Raw genomic sequence first — 19,751 nt, forward strand, 5'->3', positions numbered from 1 at the left:
AGGACACATTTCCAACATGCTGTGAGGAACTCTCAGCATCAAATAAGGTCTGGGTGGAAGAAGTTTTGGGAAAGAAGTCTAGGTGTAGATCACACAATGTTAAATGGGAGAAAATGTCCAGCTCCATGGCTTGGATTCTTTGGGAAGTAGGATAACTGGCTATTCCATTTTAGGCAAGGCTGCCTGGCTAGAAACCCATGTCTCACCATTTCGAGTACATTGTGGTTGGCTCACAAATCCTAGCCTCATAGAGAACTTTTTCTTCTTTTAGCTACTGTCTCCCTAAAATAAAAGTCTGTGTGCAAAGCAATGGAAGAAACCTTATATTGTTTTTTGGGGTTGTCATTTTATGTAACTTAAAATAATGACGACGGCTCGTCTTATACAAGATGTAAAGGATTTGGGGGAGGGAATCCAGTGTGCATTTAGGGGAAGATGGTGATGTAGATAGCATATTTCAGGAGGCTGGGAAGTGTTGAGTGCTTAAATATATGCTTCTCAAATTTAATGGGCATACAAATTACCTGGTGGTATTATTAAAATGTAGCCTCTAATTCAGTAGATTTGGTTAGTTCCCCTGGGACTCCCCTTTCCCCTCAGAGAAGTGTAGAGGGTTGGGGTATTGGGCTTAAGAGGAGTTCCAGACTGTAACCATAGCTATAGGTAACTCCGCTCTGGAAGTGATGTGTTAGCGACTGGAGGAGAAAGGAATCCCTGGGATCCCTTTCAGCTTTACTATTCTGATTTGGGGTTCTGAGATTCCAAGAAGGGGGACTTTTGGGAGTCACAGACCTCCATGGGAATGATGAAAGCCGTGTACCTTCTTTCCGCACAAATGCAGGCCCACCTTTAATTCTGCAAACCACTTTAGGCCCCGCGGGCCCGCTGCCCTGGTCCAAGACAGCTGTCTGCTTCACAGGTCGCGCACCCGGAGCCGGGCGGTTCTGCAGCTCAGCATCTGGCGCGGGCTGCGCGCCGGGCTCGGGCGGGGGCGTGTCAGGAGGCGTGGCCGGGGCGTGTCGGAGGCGGGGCCAAGGCGGGGGCAAGCCGCGCCCCTCGGCTGTGCGAGAGGCCGAGCTTGCTGCATTGCAGCCGCCGCGGCGCCGCTCGGCTCCTCACTCCCAACAATGGCGGCTCCGAGCCCGAGCGGCGGCGGCGGCTCCGGGGGCGGCAGCGGCAGCGGCACCCCGGGCCCCGTAGGGTCCCCGGCGCCGGGCCACCCGGCCGTCAGCAGCATGCAGGGTAAGGAACGCGGCCGCGCCGAGACCCCAGCCCCCTAGCGCGGCAACCCGCGTCGTCGCGGCCTGCCCCAGCGGACGCCCCCGGACCCGGCTGAGGAAGCCACGGCAGCCGCCGGCTTCTCCCTCTCTCCCTCCCTGGTTTCCCGCCCCGCTCCCGGCCGCCTCCGGCCCGGCTTGGTTCCGGGCTCCGGCCCGCATAGGCCCCGGCCGCGGCCTCTGCCTGCGCTTGGCCCCTGGGCCCTACCGGGCTCTCAGCCGGCCCGTGGGGCCCACCTGGTCCGGGACCGCCCCCGCGGCCGTCCCCATCGCCCCCGCTGCTTACCTGGCGCCCGCCCGGCCCCCATTTCCGGGAACGCGCCGGCTCGGGTCTGCGGCGGGGCAGGAGGGGCGTCGGGCCTGTCTCCTGGTCCCTGACGCCGCTCAGGTAGGCGGCGGAGACAGCGGCTCCGGCCGGCGCCCCTCGGCCCCGCCGCCGCAGTGGGCCCCGCTCAGGGCTATCTTGGCTGTCGCCGGGCACAGCTGGAGCCGGACCACCGAGCTGACCTCGGGCTCCGGGGGCCTCTTGGAACCTGCGTTTTCAAACTTTTGCAGGGTTTCTGTGCGCTGGAAGGGATGGGGGTGGGGGGTGGGTTGCCCAGGCCTGTGCCACCTGTAAGGTAGATAGGCTGCCATTGGCCTGGGAGAGGCATTTTGTTCCCGGCCAGGGATTTCTGTGTTAGCATTGCATGCAGGAAGGAAAAAAAAAAAAAAGAAGACTTAATTTGGTCTAAATGGAGAGATACAGGAAATAGACAGGGGTCAAAGTGATACTGTAGTGTCTGGACGTTTGAGGCAGCTCTGCTAATTAATGACTTTCCCCACTGGGAATGCTTATTAGCTCTGTATGGCTTTTGACAGGGGGTGTTGTGAAAATACCAGGCCAGGCCCGAGCCAGTTAGGGACCATTTCCTTAAATTTACTGGGGAATTTTGAGTAATAATGCTATTTTTAAAACAGGGAATCTCAGAAATCTCTTGACAACTTTAGCAAACTGCTTGTGTTGAATTATTAACAGAATAAGGATCGGGGTACCCTTGGTAGTCAGTGTGACCATGGTTACTTTTTTATTCCATTCTTCTTAAAGGACTTCTAGCATTTAGTTAGGTTCAACAGACATTTATTGAATATTTCATGTTTGTAGAGCATGCCATAATTCAGGAAGAAGAGACAGGATTTTATTTATCTTTACATCCCTGTCACCCTCCCCATGAAATAATTTTAATATACATAAAAACCAGTGATAGATATATAGACAGGATGATGTCAGAGCTTAGAGGACACTTGCTGTGCAGGCCCTAAGATAATTCATTCAAATTGAATTAGTTATTGGATGCCCACTGTGTTGCACAGCACATTATACTGATGAAGTATAAGATTGACTTCCTGACTGTACAGCTTTACAATCTAGGTGGTGGTGGTGGGGGGGAAATGAAATGGCAAAATGACAATTTAGGATTGTATTTCTTGTTCCAGATGGGTGACTTATAAAACTTATAAAAACAAGGTGGTTTGTTTGTTTGTTTTATTGGTGGGGAGGCTGACAGTTTGAAATAGCTGGATACATTGTGTTTTTTTTTTGGTTCAAAAAATATTTATTGAGCATCTGCATAAAATGCTCATGTTGAGCTTATAGAGAGTTGAACATCTCTAACTGTCCTCATGGAGGTTATCCCCCTGTGAAGATGGGGGAGGGAAGGCTATTTAGCTAAACGTGAAAAATTACTAGTTGGAAAAGTAATAAAGGTAACAAGCTGGGTTTTGTGATAGAAGATAATAGAGGGCAGTCCCCTTGATAAGATGATCAGAGAAGGCTTGTCTGGAAAGCTAACCCTCTTACCTGAAGACGGTTTTAGGCAGAGGGAACAGTGTGTATGAAGGTTCCAAAGCAGGGAAGAGCTTGGAGTGTTCTAGGAACTCCTAAGGCAGTGGTTAGGACTTTTTCTGATGCTGTTCGTTCTCCTCAGCCCTTGTATGTTGATACCCAGTTAACTAAACTTTCTAATAAGCAGAACCCATTTTAGAAGGAAAAAGGACCTAAGACCTCTCTATGAATTATTGCCGAATTTTCTTTTTTGTCAATATTGTGTCTAGTCTTGATTGATTCAGGAATGTGTTATATCTTGTTCTTGAAACTTTTTTCATTGTTTAGAATGAAGTGCTTGAAATTCTCAGGATGTTGTCTAGAACAGTCTGAGTTATAAAGCTTGAACTTAAACAGCAATTTAGGATCTTTCTCTTTGGTTTGTTTTGTTCTGTATCTTAATTGTGAGGCCCTTGAAGAGGAAATCTTATAAGAACCCAAAAAGAAAGATTCCCATCCAATTGTATGGGAGTCATACCTCCCATCGTATACTTCATCTACCAAGGATCTTCTTTTGCTTTAGATCAGACTTCACAGAGTGGGCCTTAGAAGATGTTTGACGTACTTCCATTCCTTCTCCCCCAATCTAGTTATACTTGCCACTTAAAAAACTTCCTTTCTGGGAGTTGTTAATGACCATGCTCTTTGAAACAGCAGGATTCAGTTGTGGAACATAAGCAATGTTTCATGCGGTAGACATTGGACATCCTCTAATGTGGTAAGCGCTGTGGTGGGCACTGGATAACCTTGAATACTTTTTCATGGCTTCATGTTTATGGCCCAAGAGTGGTCCAGGCTGGGCAGTATTGTTTTCTTAATATACTGCTTAAGAACCAGAGCTCTGGAGTCCTGGGTTTGAATCTCCTGGCCAGGATTTAGGTATGCGTTTTGTGACCAGGGGCAATGAACTTGGCCTTTCGAAGCCTCAGTTTCTCACTTGGAAAGTAGGAATAACGCTTACCTCCCCGGTGGCTTTGAGAATGCATGTAAGCCTGGGACCTGGCATGTAGTAAGGATGCAATACACGTTAGCCATCTTTGTTAGTAGCGACAATATTGTTATGGTCTCATTAATGGTCCCTTTTATTATTGGTAAATGAGTCCCTAACCTCTCATTTACCACACAATTTCTTTAGCTTCATATTACTAGGTCCCACTGTTCTCTCTAGCCTGTTGATTTCCCCACTTTTCATTATTGAGCAGTCCTTTCAGAGTATCCTAGATGACATTTTATGCTACTTCAAACTCCGGATCTGTTTTTTTCTGGATCTGAGGACTCTCAAATGAATTACAATGTGAACGATGTGAAACAGAAGTCTAGCTATCAATTTGCTCTACTCATTTTTTTCATAGGGGATGGGTAGATGGTTGGAATGGGATTTATAGTGAATTTGATTATAACAGTAATCAACAGACATAGCTTTGGTTGCATGTTCATACTAACAGTTATGGCTTCTAATCTGGCTATTGTTTCACCGTCCCTCAAATAATAGGGAATAGCTGCTAATTTTGTTATTACTCAATAGATTTGAGTGTTTTCACTCATTCTGACTCTTTTTTTTTTTCATGTTCATTCACAAATGCACCCAACCTTTATAAGTTGAGTAGTTCTTAGGCTTTGGTTCTTTGATGACTAAAGCCAGCAAAATGTAGATCTGTTTGCCAAGTTAGGTAAGTGGTTTTATGAAAGTATATTTGGCATTAGGATGAGTTTGCATTTGAGAGCGGAAACAATACTCAAATGAACTACTCTGAGAAATGTTTTTATTCTTAATGTTTCATCAATAATTTGTTAATGTAGATAGATTTAATAGGAAAATTTCTTGCATATTAGGGCCTCATTCTGTGGAAAAGTATTATTCTTTAGTCCAAGAAATTTTAGTCAACCTAAAGTAAGGAATTGACTTGTAACATTCAAGAACCTTCCTAGCCATGGCTTGGGCTTTCTCTTGTGGCAAATCTAAAGCCTTGTGACTTTAGCCGGGTTAGTGTGAATCCTGTAAAGAGAAGATCCCGTTATACCAGGTAATTAATCTTAGATATGTATAACAAGTAGTACTAGATAGTATCGTGGTTGGCATGTTAGAGAATAGCATATGCTGATTAATAGAGCTTGCCAGTTAGTTGAGAATTCAACAGCTTCTAGAATGAAATTGCATAGGCAGGATGTTTCCTTTTCCAGTAGTAACTGTAACAGCTAGCGTTCCCATAGCATGTAGTAATGTTTAAGAAACAAAAGGATGTTGAAGTGAAAAGAGCAGTGGACTTAGACCCAGAAAACCATGGTTAAGGTAACTGCTCTGCTGTTTACAAACGCTGTGATTTTAGGGAAATTACCTAACTTTTCTGAACTCTCTATTCAGAAATTTCTCATCTGTTAAAATAGGGATAATGCCTAACCTGTAGGGCCATTGTAAGAATCACGTTCTTAATGCATGTGAAAGTGCTTTGAAAATTATAGAATATCTATAAGTATATGCGGATTGTTATTAGACATGATTATTTGCCTGCTGTAGTTACTAGTCACTTGTAATAGATTTCAGAGATCTCTTAGCTGAGAAATGTCAGTTTTCAATAGATGTGTTCTTAAAATGGTTAGAATAGAATCTATAATTGATTCAGAAAAACATTGAGCCATTTGTAAAATACTTGTTACAAGAAATAGTTAGAAAGTATATGTTGTAGGTGCCTCTGATTCTCTTAAAGTTCTGATTTACAGAAAACTTTGGGACCAGTTGAGTCCTTAGCTATTTACCCTTAGCTGAGCATTTTTATATATCAGTTTAAGTAAAAAGATGATAGCTTGATTCTGCTTTAGAAAACACGCCCAGTACTTTAAAATGTAATAAAGTATATCTGTTAAGAAAAAGTCAAGAGATTTAAAATCAATGTAGTTATTTCTCCCAAAAATATTTGAATATAAAATGTATATGAAATGTCCTGCTTTTGATTTTGTTAATCTGTTTTTACTAATTAGTCTGGTTTTCAAGAACCATGGGAGACCTTTATCTTAATTTTAAAGAACTGAATTGTGCAGACAGTGAAGAGTTTCAAACCTCAGAACGTTTGCCCTTCCCAGTGTGTTGCATAACATTTCTTTTACTGTTTAACCTCATACAAGTTCACCTCAGCAAATCAGTCCCTCCAAAAGCTCAGACTGCATTTCTTCTTATATTCCCTTAAAAATTAGAGCAACCCTAGTATTAAAAGTAAAAAAGTGGAAAAACATCTCACCTCACTTTTAGAATACATATTTTCTCACATTTTCCTTTAAAATACCTTACTAGCCTGAATGTGTGCTGAAACTTGTTTAAGATGGGATATTAGTTAACCCTGTATTTTGAGTTCTTTTCTTTTTTAGTAAATTTTTCTTCTTTCACTAATTTGAGAAGCTGGATTGATGTGAGCCCACAGAGTTTCCTTATTTTTAGGGGTCTGGATATCGTAATCCTAACTCCATTCTACGTAATCCAGGTCAGTCTCCTTTGTAGTCTCTAGGAAATGGAGATGGCTCCAATGATACAACCTGAGAAACTTTAATTGAGGCTTAAAAAAGAAAGAGAAACTAACAGTTAACAACTTTTTTCACTGTTCCTACCTAATTTGATGCTCACAACCACCCTTTAAAGGTAAGTGGGCATAGTCCCCTTCATAGATGAGGGGGTAGACATTTATTTGTTCCGGAAGAGGTAGGTTTTAACCACCTGTGTGACTGGTAGCCTTTGCTCCTCTTACTACTCTACTGCATGGTTCTCTGAGCCTCTTTAAGTCATTTCGGCCATTCAGGTCTGAAGGAAGAATCTTTGCCAGAAGTGATGCAGATTCAGGAATAGAGGAGAGAGATTATTTTAGGTTTCAGTCAGGGGGCGGAAGCTCCAAGCAACCAGCCACCTTTTGAGATGATTCTGGAGCCTTGGTGCTCCAAGAATGGTGCACTTTATGTTACAATGTTCTAAACTTGCTGGAGGGTTTACAGTGGCATTTTGAATCTGGAGACATTTTGATTGGGAATCTCCAAGTAAGTAGAAGACTTTAATTAGAGGAAACCACTGCAGATTTGAAAGGTAATAGAATCCTTTTAACACTATATATAAAAGGAACTCATTTGGCATAAAATTTAACAAATGTTGTCGTTCTGGCTAAATTTATAATCTGGGCAAATTACTATTTTTGCTAGTGGATGTGGGTTAGCTTCTAGCTGTTTCCTCTCAACTCTAGAAAATCTTCAGGTGTCTCTTCACACTTGGTAAGGTTGGGAGTTTAATGTGTACTTACATTAATAGAAAATATTCAAGTCGTAAGATTGGCTTTGCTTGTAGCTACACAGTGAAAGGGAGATGATTAGCCAGTAGTTTACACAACTCAAGGTGGGCCTTTTGAATGAAGAAAACAATTACATCGTATGCAGCTTGGTTCTTTAAGAACAACACATTATTCTCCACCATGGAGAAAGAGGATTAAAATGGACATCACAGCAGCTTTTTCAAGCTATATTGTATTTCATTTTACCCAGAATTGCTCAAACATTGAAAAACGAGGAATCAAGAAAAGTGTTGCCAGGCGTATATATATCTGAACATACACACACACACACACACACACACACACAGACACCAAATTGTTCAAACATTTAAAAAAAGAGGAATCAAGCAAAGTGTTACCAGACGTCTATATCTGAGATATATATATGTCAGATGTATATATATCTGACATACCTATGTCTATTTATTGCCTGGCTTTGCTAAAGAAATCAGTGACATTAAGGAGCTCCCCTGATGATTTTGGCAGTTTCCCTGGGATCTGGTTATGTGCCTGTCATAGGGAAGCATCCATCTTTTTGGGGTTGTTAGAGTCTTCAGGATACCAGGCTGTGCCTAGGAGGGGTTGTGGCAGAGGTGTAGAGGGTGGGGTGTGGATCCCCAGGGCTGTTTGGAGCCCTTCCCTTTTAATTCTCCCAAGGTGACTGTGAATGAAAGGAGAAAGACTGGTTTTATGTAGGTTAAGCTGGTCTGGTGAGCACCAGAAAGATAGGGAAGGTGCCATAATCATTGCTCCCATGAGGGAGAGAACAGGAATAATGGTGCCTGTGATAATAATAACCTGCTTTAGTCCAGGCTTTTGGTTGGACATTTTAGATATATTTTCCCATTTAATCATCACAAAGCTTTTTTGGGTATTATTTTATTTTACACAAATGAGGGAATTGTGGCTCATAGAAGTTAGATACTTGCCCGAAGGAACATAATTGTAAGTTACTGTCTCAGTATACTGTGCTTCATTAAACAGGCTTGAGAAGGTAATGTGGCATTTAGTTTTGTGGCCAAAGAATAAATAAGGTGGTCATTGCCCGACGAGAGAAAAAGAGCTGGCATTATGAGGAGGACAAGATCTTGAATTTAAAAAGTGTGGAAGGGATTTGATTAGTGTTTTATCAACTCCTGACTGGTGGATGATTCTAACAACCTGGAATTGCTAACTCAGGGTGGCTCCCTTTCGATAGTTTCAGAAAGTTGAAGTAAGAAAATCTAAAAGAAATAAACCAGCAGGAAATAAATCTTGGGGAACTTGCTCTGAGTACAATGAAAATACAAATTTAGGGTAGGTTTAGATAACACCTTACATGTTATTAGAGCCATAATGATATACTATGGGTAGCTGCAGTTTAAGGCACATGCCAGAATTTTGAAGTTGGAAGTTTGAAGGTGTCAGACAAGTAGACCCTTCGTGCTTGTGACAGAGGAAAGACTTTGTAGCACAGTCTTATGGGCATGACTCAGTAAGGCAGCTCTCATTTTCTTTACATTAGTGTGGGTTCATATTGTAGTTCATAATGCACTTTCAGCAGTGCAAAAATCCAGAATGTCCAGGGAATCAGAAGCAACTACTGAGGAGATAGGAAACCACTTATGTCCGGCCCCACACCCTCTCTGATTTATATTATCAACCTAGAGGAATGGGAATGGAGATAACTACAAAACCTCGTAATGGCCATTACACAAGCAAAATTAGATTTAGGCACACTGTTTTCAAACCCTTAAGATAATATTCTTTATTTAAAAATAACAAAACTAGGACTCAAGTGAAATGACTTCAGTTTCACAGTTGGAACTAGAACTCTGGTCTCCTAACACACTTCATTTTGTTTTTTACTTTATCAAATACTATTTGCTTTTTGTTTTTATAAACACTTACACATCCTAAACAGCTGCTTACCTCACTGTATTTGATAAGAACAGTAAATTGTAGATTTCAAGTTATGGCCACATAAAAGATCTTAAAATTGAGGTAAGAGGGTGAGAATGAGGGGCAAATGTGGGAATGAGGGTAGGAGATACGTAGAGAGAAAGAGGAGGAGGAAAAACCCTCACGTAGCTTTATTTCTTTTATAGGCTTACTAGCATTCTGTCCTATGCATTTTGGTATTGATTCATCAGTGTCAAGAATTAAGAATTTAAATTCTTAAATAAATATTATTCTTGATATTTATTCTAAGATTTAATTAAACTTGCCTGGGGCCAGGAAAAATGAAAAAGACTCAAATTTACCCCTACTTGTGATGGGGAAAATATAAATGGAGGATCATGTCAAATTAAGCCCCAGGGTACAGATAGTTCACCCAGATATAAAAAAGTGAGGCACACAAGACTTAAAATGTAGCCAGTTACTATCAACAGGTTCAACGGATTATCTAGTACCTCCAGAGATAGGACTTAAAGTAAGTGAATAGGAAGTCAGAATTTCGGAGACAAGGGAGACTTCAAAAATTGAACATATTGGCCAGGTGAGATGGCTCATGCCTATAATCCCATAAGTTTGGGAGGCCGAGGCAGGAGGATTGTTTGAGACTAGCCTGGGCAACATGTTGGGACTCCGTCTCTACAAAAACAAAAAACAAAAAACCCCAAAAGTTAGCCAGACATAGTGGCTTGCACCTGCTGAGATGAGAGGATTGCTTGAGCCCAGGAGTTTGAGGTTGCAGTGAGCTATGATCATGCCACTGCACTCCAGCATGGGCGACAGCAAGACCCTGTCTCTAAAAAAAAAAAAAAAAAAGAAAAAAAGAAAAATTGAACATATGTGAGTGAATACTAATGAATATTATAGCATAACTAAGAACTTGCATTTTGTAAAGTTGAGGATATTGGAAGTTTTCCTCACTTCTCCTTCCCACCATCTTTCTCTTGTACAGGATTGTTGCTTGTCCCCTTTGCCCATCCTTACCCTTTGAGTATGAGCTAGTGGAGCTATTTGGTACTTTCCCAAATCTGTACTATAAGCACTAACTTTCTGACTTTTGCAGGTCTTAGAGGTTTAGACAGACTAAAAACGCTTCTTCCCTAATTTAATTGATAATGTTAAGAAAGTTACAGAATTGCTAAAGAAAGCGTGAGCCAGTGTGTCCAGTTAATTTAGCCCTTGCTTGTCAGTGGACTCTGGGCGAGTTACCAAGTATTTTCTTAGTGAGAAATAATGCGGAGAGATGGATGTTTGGATGAGACCCCAGAATTCGTTCACCTGGTCACTTCATAATCAGATACAAAGAACAAGTCTATAATTATGCTTTGAACATTTTAATCCCCTTCCCACCTCCTTTGTAGCTACTTATATAGATTCTGTGCCGGTGACAGAACTTCAGGTTTTGAGAATTTTTTAGCACTTAAACTGGCGCTTAGCTTTTAATGTGTTAGAGCAATCATTGGCGACATTCTATCATTCTCAGTCACATATACCTTAAAATTTTTAATATACACTTATTAAGCAATGTAACTTTTTTTTTTACACAACCTTACATACAGATCCAACTGATTTCTTTTTCATATACCTTACAAATTTGTTTTCTTGCTCCTTTCACCATCCATGTTACTATTTTGTTCACCTCTTCTCTCACCTTTTCACCTCTTTCTTTTTGCTACCTAGTAACAGTCAATCAGGGTATTTTGCTTTAAAGTTGTTTGTTTCCCAGCCTCCTCTCCAGTTGTAGTAGAAGGTGAGTTTTACCTTCCCTTTTCCAGTGGGGTGCAGGGAAGACTTGCCTGCTACTTCCAGATAACTCTTTTCTTCCTGAATGTACTCAGCTCATTTTGCGTGGTAGGAGGCCAGTGGTTTTTAGTTGCTTAGGCTTATAAGACCCGTACATCTCTGTTTTTCTTTCTGAATTCTGTTCCCACTGCACATTTGGTGGGGCAGCATATTGACCTTCAGTGGTAGAGACCAGGGTCAGACCTTCCAGGTTTGCCCTAGTACTTCTTTCCCATGAAGTCTCCATTCTCACTTCTTCCTGCATTGTCATTTGTGTGATAAGGTAGTCAGCAGTGGATTACTTTGGTGGTGCACCAAAGACACTTTCATGTCCAAGTAGCTACATTAGCATTTTTTCAGTTTTTGTACTTTATAGATGGTATCTTCTTAGAATCCTAAGAATTTTGATAACTGGATAGGAAAGACTACTTAACTATCCTTTTTTCAGTCCTGGCTCTTTTTTCTGCATGTTTTGATTGAATTTGTTTAAACATAAAGTTATTGTAAGCTTACTTCCTTCATTTTGTTCCCCAAAACAGTAATAAACACAAACGTAGATAGACCACTAACAAAACCAGATATCCATCCACTCGGTAAACTAGGGGTGAAAGAATATTTTGTGAAGGCTTTTGTTTTAATTGGCTTACTTTACTGGATGCATCTTATTAAAAATTATATCTGCATACAGTGTATACATAAGGTGTAACCAGATCCAACTGGATTTGAGAATGTGTTTAGGTTTCTAAGGGGAATTCACAGGTTTTCTTCTTGTAACTTCTGAAGTACTTGGCTTTCTCATTCCTAGGGACACTATCTTTTTTTCAGGCCTATTTTAGAAGAATTTCAGCCCCTCTTCAGCAGTTCATTGTCTTATTGTTTGAAGTTAACTGATTTACTAGGAAATGTTTTATGTGTGTGTAAGTTTCACAATTTATGAACTGCTAAAACTTTTGCATCATAGATGGTAATTAATCATGGGTAACTCTAAATCAGTAATTTAAGTTAGTTAAGTAACTCATATTCTGTATTTGTAGGTTGAAAACATTGAAAAAATGGACAGAACTATCTTAAAGGTTATTGTTAACTTCTAAGGGCTTACAGTTCTTTTTATTAAATATATATGAGAAATAAAGATTAAGACTGCAACACAATTTAAACTTGATTTCAGTTTCATGTAATGTATTATATCTACATTTGACAGAGCTAAGTTTTTAAAGAAAGCTCATGTGTTATTGTTGTCTCTGGTGGGGGTAATGTGATTTGACCTGTTCTTGAATTCGTTTTATTCAAAATTTAATATAAAAATGCAATGTCATGTTCCAATTTTGGTTTGTTTGATTTACAGTAAATGAACTGGAACTTATCTTTTTTACTTTAGGCTTTCAGATAAACTTCTGTGAAAAGGCACAAAGTAAGCTACAAATTTTATGATATTATGCTATTTATTTTTTTCATATCCATCTTGGTAGTGGGAATGTGTCCACTATTGTTTCAGCTAACCAGCCGTGGCAATTTTACATTCAAAGAGCTTCCATTTTTCATTCTTCCAAATATTAAAAAAAATTATATTCTTGATTGTAAATTGTACTTTTTTCACTTGAAGTTGAAATAGCAAAATATATATAGGTATTTAGATGTATATAATATGGAAATACGTATTTAGGTATAGAAAAGTATATATAGGTATTCAGACTTAACCCTAATTTAAATTACAAATAGAAGAGAATTCACTTTTAAGATCGTGAAAGTGTAGAGTTATATTCAGACATCTTATGCTTTAAGATTGAATTATCATAAACCATACATTGAATATATTTTTAATTTTTTTGTTTAAAACAAAACTTTTTTTCCTGCCTCCCTCACCATCCTTATTCTGTATTAGGACACTAGTCTTCATATAATACAAAACAGACTTTCTGTATATTAAAAAAAAGTTATAAACCTTGTATTTTATTTATTGAAACAGGGTCCCACTCTGTTGTCCAGGCTGGAGTGCAGTGGTACAATCATAGCTCACTGCAGCCTTGACCTCCCTCAAGCGATACTCCTGTCTCAGCCTCCTGAGTAACTGGGACTACAGGTGCATGCCACCATGCCTGACTGACTTTAAACTTTTTTGTAGAGACAGGGTCTTGCTTTGTTGCCTAGGCTAGTCTCGAACTCCTGGGCTCAAGAGATCCTCCTTTCTTGGTCTCCCAAAATGCCAAGATTACAGGTGTGAGCCACTGTACCCGGCCAAAAAAAAAATGTGTTTAAGCTTAAATGTCATCTGTATCAAGTACAATTAAAAAAATCTCATCTCAAGGAGACTACTCTCCAGTTAACATAAAAATATACCAAAATGTGATATAGGTCGTTTTGTCTTCTGCTTATTTATTCATGAACTGGAGAAGAATGATGCTTTGATATGTATCATTCTTAAGTAAATTGATTCAAAGGCAAAAAAAATTAACCTGGAAAAAACATTTCTGCTATGTTTAAAATTGTTTTGGAATGAGAATGCATAGTTTCCACTGATTGATTGTTATGACTACTTTGAAATGTAGTTAGCAAAAATTTATTTCTTGAATGGTTCACCCACAATGTAACTGTATATAAATAATAGAGATCAAGCAGTTAGACCCTAGGATAAAAGTTTTTTTAATTGGTTCATTACTGTTACGTCTCCCTTGCCTTAAATAACTAAAAGTAATATATGATTTCCTGCTCATAGTGAACCTTTATATGTGATATATATCTATATGTAATGAAGTTACAACTTCTGTTTTATGCTTTTAATTTTGACACATTCACTGTGATAATTTTTAGCTTTGACTTTTCAAAATGTCTGCTTAATATTTAGCATGACAACGTTTAGCTTTTATTTGTATTTTGACCTAAAATCTAATTAATGAAAAAGAAGGCTGTCTTCTATTTTTGTTCATTTTGGAGACAGAGTCTCACTGTGTTTCCCAAGTTGGAGCCCAGCCTCCAATTCCTGGGTTCAAATGATCTTCCCACCTCAGCCTCCCAAGCAGCTGGGACTACAGGTATATGCCACCACACCCAGCTCACTTTAGAATTTTTTTGTAGAAATGGAATCTTGCTATGTTGCCCAGGCTGGTCTCGAACTCCTGGCTTTAAGCAGTCCCACTTCAGCCTCCCAGAGTGCTGAGATTACAGGCATGAGCTACCACACCTGGCCTGACTTTTTAAAAATTTTAAGTTGTACTCACATTATTGTTCTTTTATTTAACCTAGTTCTATTGTAGATATAAAACAAGAGAAACATTGATTATAGTAAAATTATATATACAGTGTCTGTAAGTAGCTTTGTATGTGGATTAAAAATGCCTTTTAATCTTCTAAATGGCTCTGTTTTTGTCATTATAGAAATGATAGGTTTGCAGTGTGACCTGCTTTGATACATATGGAAGAATTTAACAATGGAGGCTTGGGACAGCGGAACCTATTAGAACTTAATTATGTGGTGGAGGGGCATATGTATTCCCACTTTGATTGTTCACCTTGATTGCCCTCACTGTCTCTTTACGCTGTGGCTACTTTCTGCTGGCTTTTCACATCTCTCTTTTTATTTCTGCCTCTTCCCGTTGGAAGGCTCTTCTTTATTTTCCAGTTTTGGGATTCAACACAGTTATTTATATACATTCACGAAATCACTTATTGGACACCTAGAAACCATACAGTAAGCGAGATTCTTGGTACAGAAATGAATGGAATAGGCCCCTGCCGTTAGCAAGCTCATAGTGTAGTGGACTAGTGTTGATCCTACATTGATTACATAAGTGTTCAACCACCGATGTTACATACTAATTGATTTTTAGCTGGAACCAGGGTGAGGATGGTGCAGGAGTGGATCTGTCCTGGGCACCTTTGCTCCTGCTGTTGTCTCATGAGAGAGAATGAGCTTAAAGGGTGCTGAGAGTCTCATGATGACTGCTTTGTTGATTGGACACTGTGTCTTAGGGGTCCAGCAATGGGCCTGCCCTGCTTTGGAGTTCAGCAGATGTGTCTGTGCTGGCTCAGACCTCAGTGAAAGACTCAGGGAATGGGAGTGCACACATCAGGGAGGGGAGCTGGAGACTTGGTAGAGATGGCCAGCCTAAGTGGACACTATTTATTTTTGTACTATCAGTACCTATATTTTAGTATAAGTTCTCAGTTGCTTACATATATTAGCACTTCTTCTAAATCTGGTCCTGTGATTTGCATGACTTAAAAAATTAGAAGTGCAATTCTGTAATGTTTGCAGACAATCTGCTGGTTTGCTCTGGAATATAGACATTAACTTTATGGGAAAAGTGGTCACACATTTCTTTCAAATTGGGCTTGGGCTGGGCATGGTGGCTCATGCCTGTAATCCCAGCACTTCGGGAGGCCACGGCGGGCAGGTCACCTGAGGTTGGGAGTTCAAGACCAGTCAGACCAACAGGGAGAAACCCCGTCTCTACTAAAAATACAAAATGAGCTGGGCATGGTGGCACACGCCTGTAATCCCAGCTATTTGGGAGGCTGAGGCAGGAGAATCGCTGAACCTGGGAGGCAGAGGTTGCAGTGAGCTGAGATTGTGCCATGGCACTCCAGCCTGGTCAACAAGAGCAAAACTCCGTCTCAAAATAAATAAATAAATAACTCCATATCAAAATAAATAAAAATAAAAATAAAGGCTTGAAATCATCAAAGGACTGATTTCTCCACTGTTGGGGCACACTTATTTCTAGAATCTCCACTTTTATTCTAAGGATATTTCAGAATTATCAGATAAACTTATGTTTAATTTATTAAAAAGAATTATGTATCATACAGTAGTTGTAGGAGGGTATGGGGCAAAGAGCATGAAATCAGGTATCATTCAAGTCTGATAAGTCTGAGTACTGGCTGCCTCAAATGCTCAAATCTATCACAAATAAAAAAGATTTATTCTAAGATGATTCTGATGACTAATGGAAGCTCTGAAGGATTAATTTTTTTCATTGACTTTCACGTAGTTTTTGCTCTTTATGTTGCTACGTCACTCTCTTTTAATCACTTTATTACAGTTGCCTGTTACAAGTCAGTGGAGTTTTATTGGAGATGTGTGTGTATGTATTTACATGCACAAATAGCGATTACATATTTAATTTGGGAAACAGATTTCTATAGAAATTCAATAAAAATTCACTCTGCTCCTCACAGTCTTCCTTTTATAGATTATAGTTTATGCATTTATCTACTCTTCAGTTTATTTTCTAAATGTAAGTTTATTTTAGATAAAATAAACTTCAAGTTACATTTATTTAAGACCATAGTGTCATGTTTCCTTTAATACTGTTGGATCATTGAATTTTTCTGAAGTCTGAATGTAAGAATAGGGAAAAAATATTTTTCCATTTGTAAATGTAGAGTTGTAAGTGTAGAGGTTCTGCCGTAGAAGGTTGATTAATTTATCAGTTATTTGAAGATAATGTTTTTGTACATGTAAAGGTATTTATATAATTTATGACCATATCTCACTGACTTTAATGAGCTAACCTGTGAACATAGTTGTTTAGAATATGACTTACTTGCTTTATAAAACCATGTTTTCATTTTTTATTTTTTGAGGAGGGATGAGGATTTGCCTGAAAACATTTTTTTTCTCACAAGCTGCCCAACTACCAAAAAAAATCATTTTTCCAAAACCTCCTGATGTTGATTCCTCGTGAAGAGCAGTTGAGTTGCCCAATGTGTGCCGCTCATGACAGAAGCCCCCTTTTTTAGAAACACAGTTTTTAAGAAATGCTTTATGAAGTTGAATTTACCTTAGTGTTGTCAGCATTCTAATTTTTTTTTTTTTTCAGATGAGAATCGTGACTCATTTAAAGCTCCTTGGGCATAGGGATTTTCCTCAGAAAATGCCTAACCGAATTGTGTGCTAATCAGAGTGATAGTAGCTAGGCGTTTAGCAAATACTCTTCTAATAATTTATTTTTCACACAAAGCTACTTTCAGCTCTTTATCACTATCCTCCTCACCCACCTTTTTTTTTTTTTTTTAAACTGTAGTATATTATCAGTTCGTGGACGAAGAGTTCTGGAGCTCTAAATATTTTGGGTAGTGTTAAGTTTCTGTAGCTTTGTCTTTTATGTTTTTGGTGGCCTTAAAAACTGTGCTTTTAAAAAATTGTTTAACTTGGAAGTGTTTGCATAGCAACAGGATATTTACTTAGAAGATTAGATGCTCCAGAGCTATTCTGGATGCTACGAATTGAAATTAGAGTACAGGTGGTGGTGGTTTTTGGTGGCACTGCACATCAGTATATTTGGAGGAAAAAAAGGAGGCATCCTGGAGACTGATTTTATAAGTATCCCTAATTGTTTTTTAAATTGGTAATAATAAAAAGGAAACCATAAAGAGGAAGAAGGATGTTTTGTGAATCTTCCAGGAAATTTGGGAAAGATACTAAGTTTACTGACCTGCTAAGAAGTGTCTGTAGATGATGATGTTTTGACTTTATTGGAGTGGACTATAGGAAAACAGGAAAAGTAAGGAGCAGAGGGAAGGTTAAGTTGTTCTGCATTTAAAACTAAGAACTTAAGAAAATTCAGCTGGTTACATTTCTAATTCCTCATTTTATGTGGCAAAAGTCTGCAGCCAGTGACAAAAATTATATAATTTGGAAATTATTAAATTCAACTGAGTTTGTCAGCAGTCCTAAGAAACAAAATGTCATTTACTGCTCTTGGAGGTTTATACAGTTTATATAAGTTTATATGTATAGTTAATGAAGTTAGTTGAAAAATGAGACTTTCGTAGGATTAGCCATAAGCCAGACTAACATCTGATATTTACTACTATTTGTGGGGACCATGATAAATTGTCAATGGGAAGTCCATCTGCTTGGAAAAAGTTTTTATACTAGTTAAAGCCTAGGAATTGTAGAAGTAGAAGTGATATATTCCAGAGTCAGGATTCAGCTATTCTTCTCATACTTTATGCTTATACCTTATACCATTCCAAAGGGAATGTTGCTTAGTTGTCTTTGACCTTGGAAATGGTCGGAACATGAATTCGTCCTGAAAATGCTTTTTGTTGCTAGGAGAAGGAAGGTTTCTAAGAGCTATTGCACCTTAAAATAATTTGGGGATGCTTAATGTGTGACATTTTTGATAAGAAAATAATTAAATAGTGACTTTCCCACATTGCAGAAAGTTTTCATTTATATGCCACTTGAACTTTACTACTAGCAACAAAGGGATGTTGACAAAACTTTCAGAGATGAACAGATACAGAGTAGAAATGATATGGAACGTTTCCAGAGAGTTTTCCCAACTGAATCCAGTTAAAGTGGTTTTCAATTTAGCTCATACATTTAGGGTGATGGTTTTCAGATAAGGTGTAGTAAATATTTGGATTGTCACTACATGGTTTTATGAGATCCGAATCTAGGCAAAAATGTCCAGTTAATAAGATGCACTAAGAAAAACTTGTGACTTCCATCTTGGTGTTCATTTTCTCTGGGTAGAAATGCCAAATGAACATTAATCAGAAAGGAAAATCAAGTGTATACGAACATATTCACTCCTCTTTAGAGAAGCTCTTATAAGGATAAGGAAAGAGAGGTACAAATGTAACAGTTAACAAATCTGTATCTATATATACCTTTGATAGATAAAGATATTACCAATGATAAGAAGCACTGGGATCCTTAAAGATGAATTAAATCTACAGCCTACTCTGAAGAAGCGTATGTTCTTTGAGAGATTGAGCATGTATAGGAGCTATGTGGTAGAAATAATAACTCTTAATGTGTGTCAAACCCTGCTCTAAGCACTTTATATTAACTCCTTTAATTCTCACAACAACCTTATGAAGTAGGTATAATAGTATAGATGAGGAAACTGAAGCACAGAGAGGTTAAATAAAATTTCCAAAGTCATATAGCTAATAAGGGGCAGAACTGTGTGACCTTGGTCTGGTCACAGTTTACACGTGTAAACCTTAGTGTTTTACTAATTCTTGAAAGCAGTTGGCGCTTACAGGAATGATTTTCTAAATCAAATGGCTTTTGAGGAGTCCTCATTTGCACTAGCTTATGAGATCTGGACCTACCATTTATATCTTGGTAAGCCATTTGTAAGGCTTATCAAGGTTATCCAGTAAGCCTTACTGAACATTAAAGTAGAAAGATTCATGTTGTTATGAAGTTAGGAACACAGGGGATCTACCACTAGGGAAAACAATGTTTAGTGAAAACCTAAAACTCTACTGGCCTAGACAGATGCAAGGAATAAATTGCTCCAGGATTCTGAAATGACTTATGTGCCTGGGTACAGCTGGAGAAGATTAGTAGGTCAGGAGACCTGTGAAGTCAGTGGACAAGGTGGCACAGCCATGAACTCTGTGAGGACAGACTGTGTACAGACTGTCGTAAGAACAAACTGATGCTTTTAGCAAAATTTTTATGCATCTGCACCCCACTTTGTTTTTGGCAGGATTAGAAGAAAGAACATTTAATTTTTGAAAACTTTTAATAGTAGAAAATTTCAAACATACACAAAAATAGAGTAGTGAAATGAACCCCCATGTACCCATTATATAGCATCAGCAATTACCAACATATAGCCAATCTTA

The 19,751-nt window shown here is 39.0% G+C and overlaps 1 protein-coding gene across 4 annotated transcripts in view; it reads left to right on the plus strand.

Annotated features, from left to right (window-relative positions):
• The first annotated feature begins 1,060 nt into the window (after nt 1–1,060).
• The window catches only part of MAP2K4 (mitogen-activated protein kinase kinase 4), a 126,740-nt gene continuing 108,049 nt past the window's right edge, over nt 1,061–19,751 (plus strand). The window contains exons 1-2 of one of the 4 annotated variants that reach the window (XM_063718033.1): nt 1,061–1,242; nt 12,538–12,570. In XM_063718033.1, the coding sequence (XP_063574103.1) occupies nt 1,128–1,242; nt 12,538–12,570 (148 nt within the window). In that variant the 5' untranslated portion in view covers nt 1,061–1,127. The remainder of the gene's footprint in view (nt 1,243–12,537; nt 12,571–19,751) is intronic. The other 3 variants (XM_063718032.1, XM_054535467.2, XM_002827054.5) reach the window with 3 other exon arrangements.

Source organism: Pongo abelii, chromosome 19, assembly GCF_028885655.2.
Source record: "Pongo abelii isolate AG06213 chromosome 19, NHGRI_mPonAbe1-v2.0_pri, whole genome shotgun sequence".
In the NCBI taxonomy this organism is placed as follows: Eukaryota; Metazoa; Chordata; class Mammalia; order Primates; family Hominidae; genus Pongo; species Pongo abelii.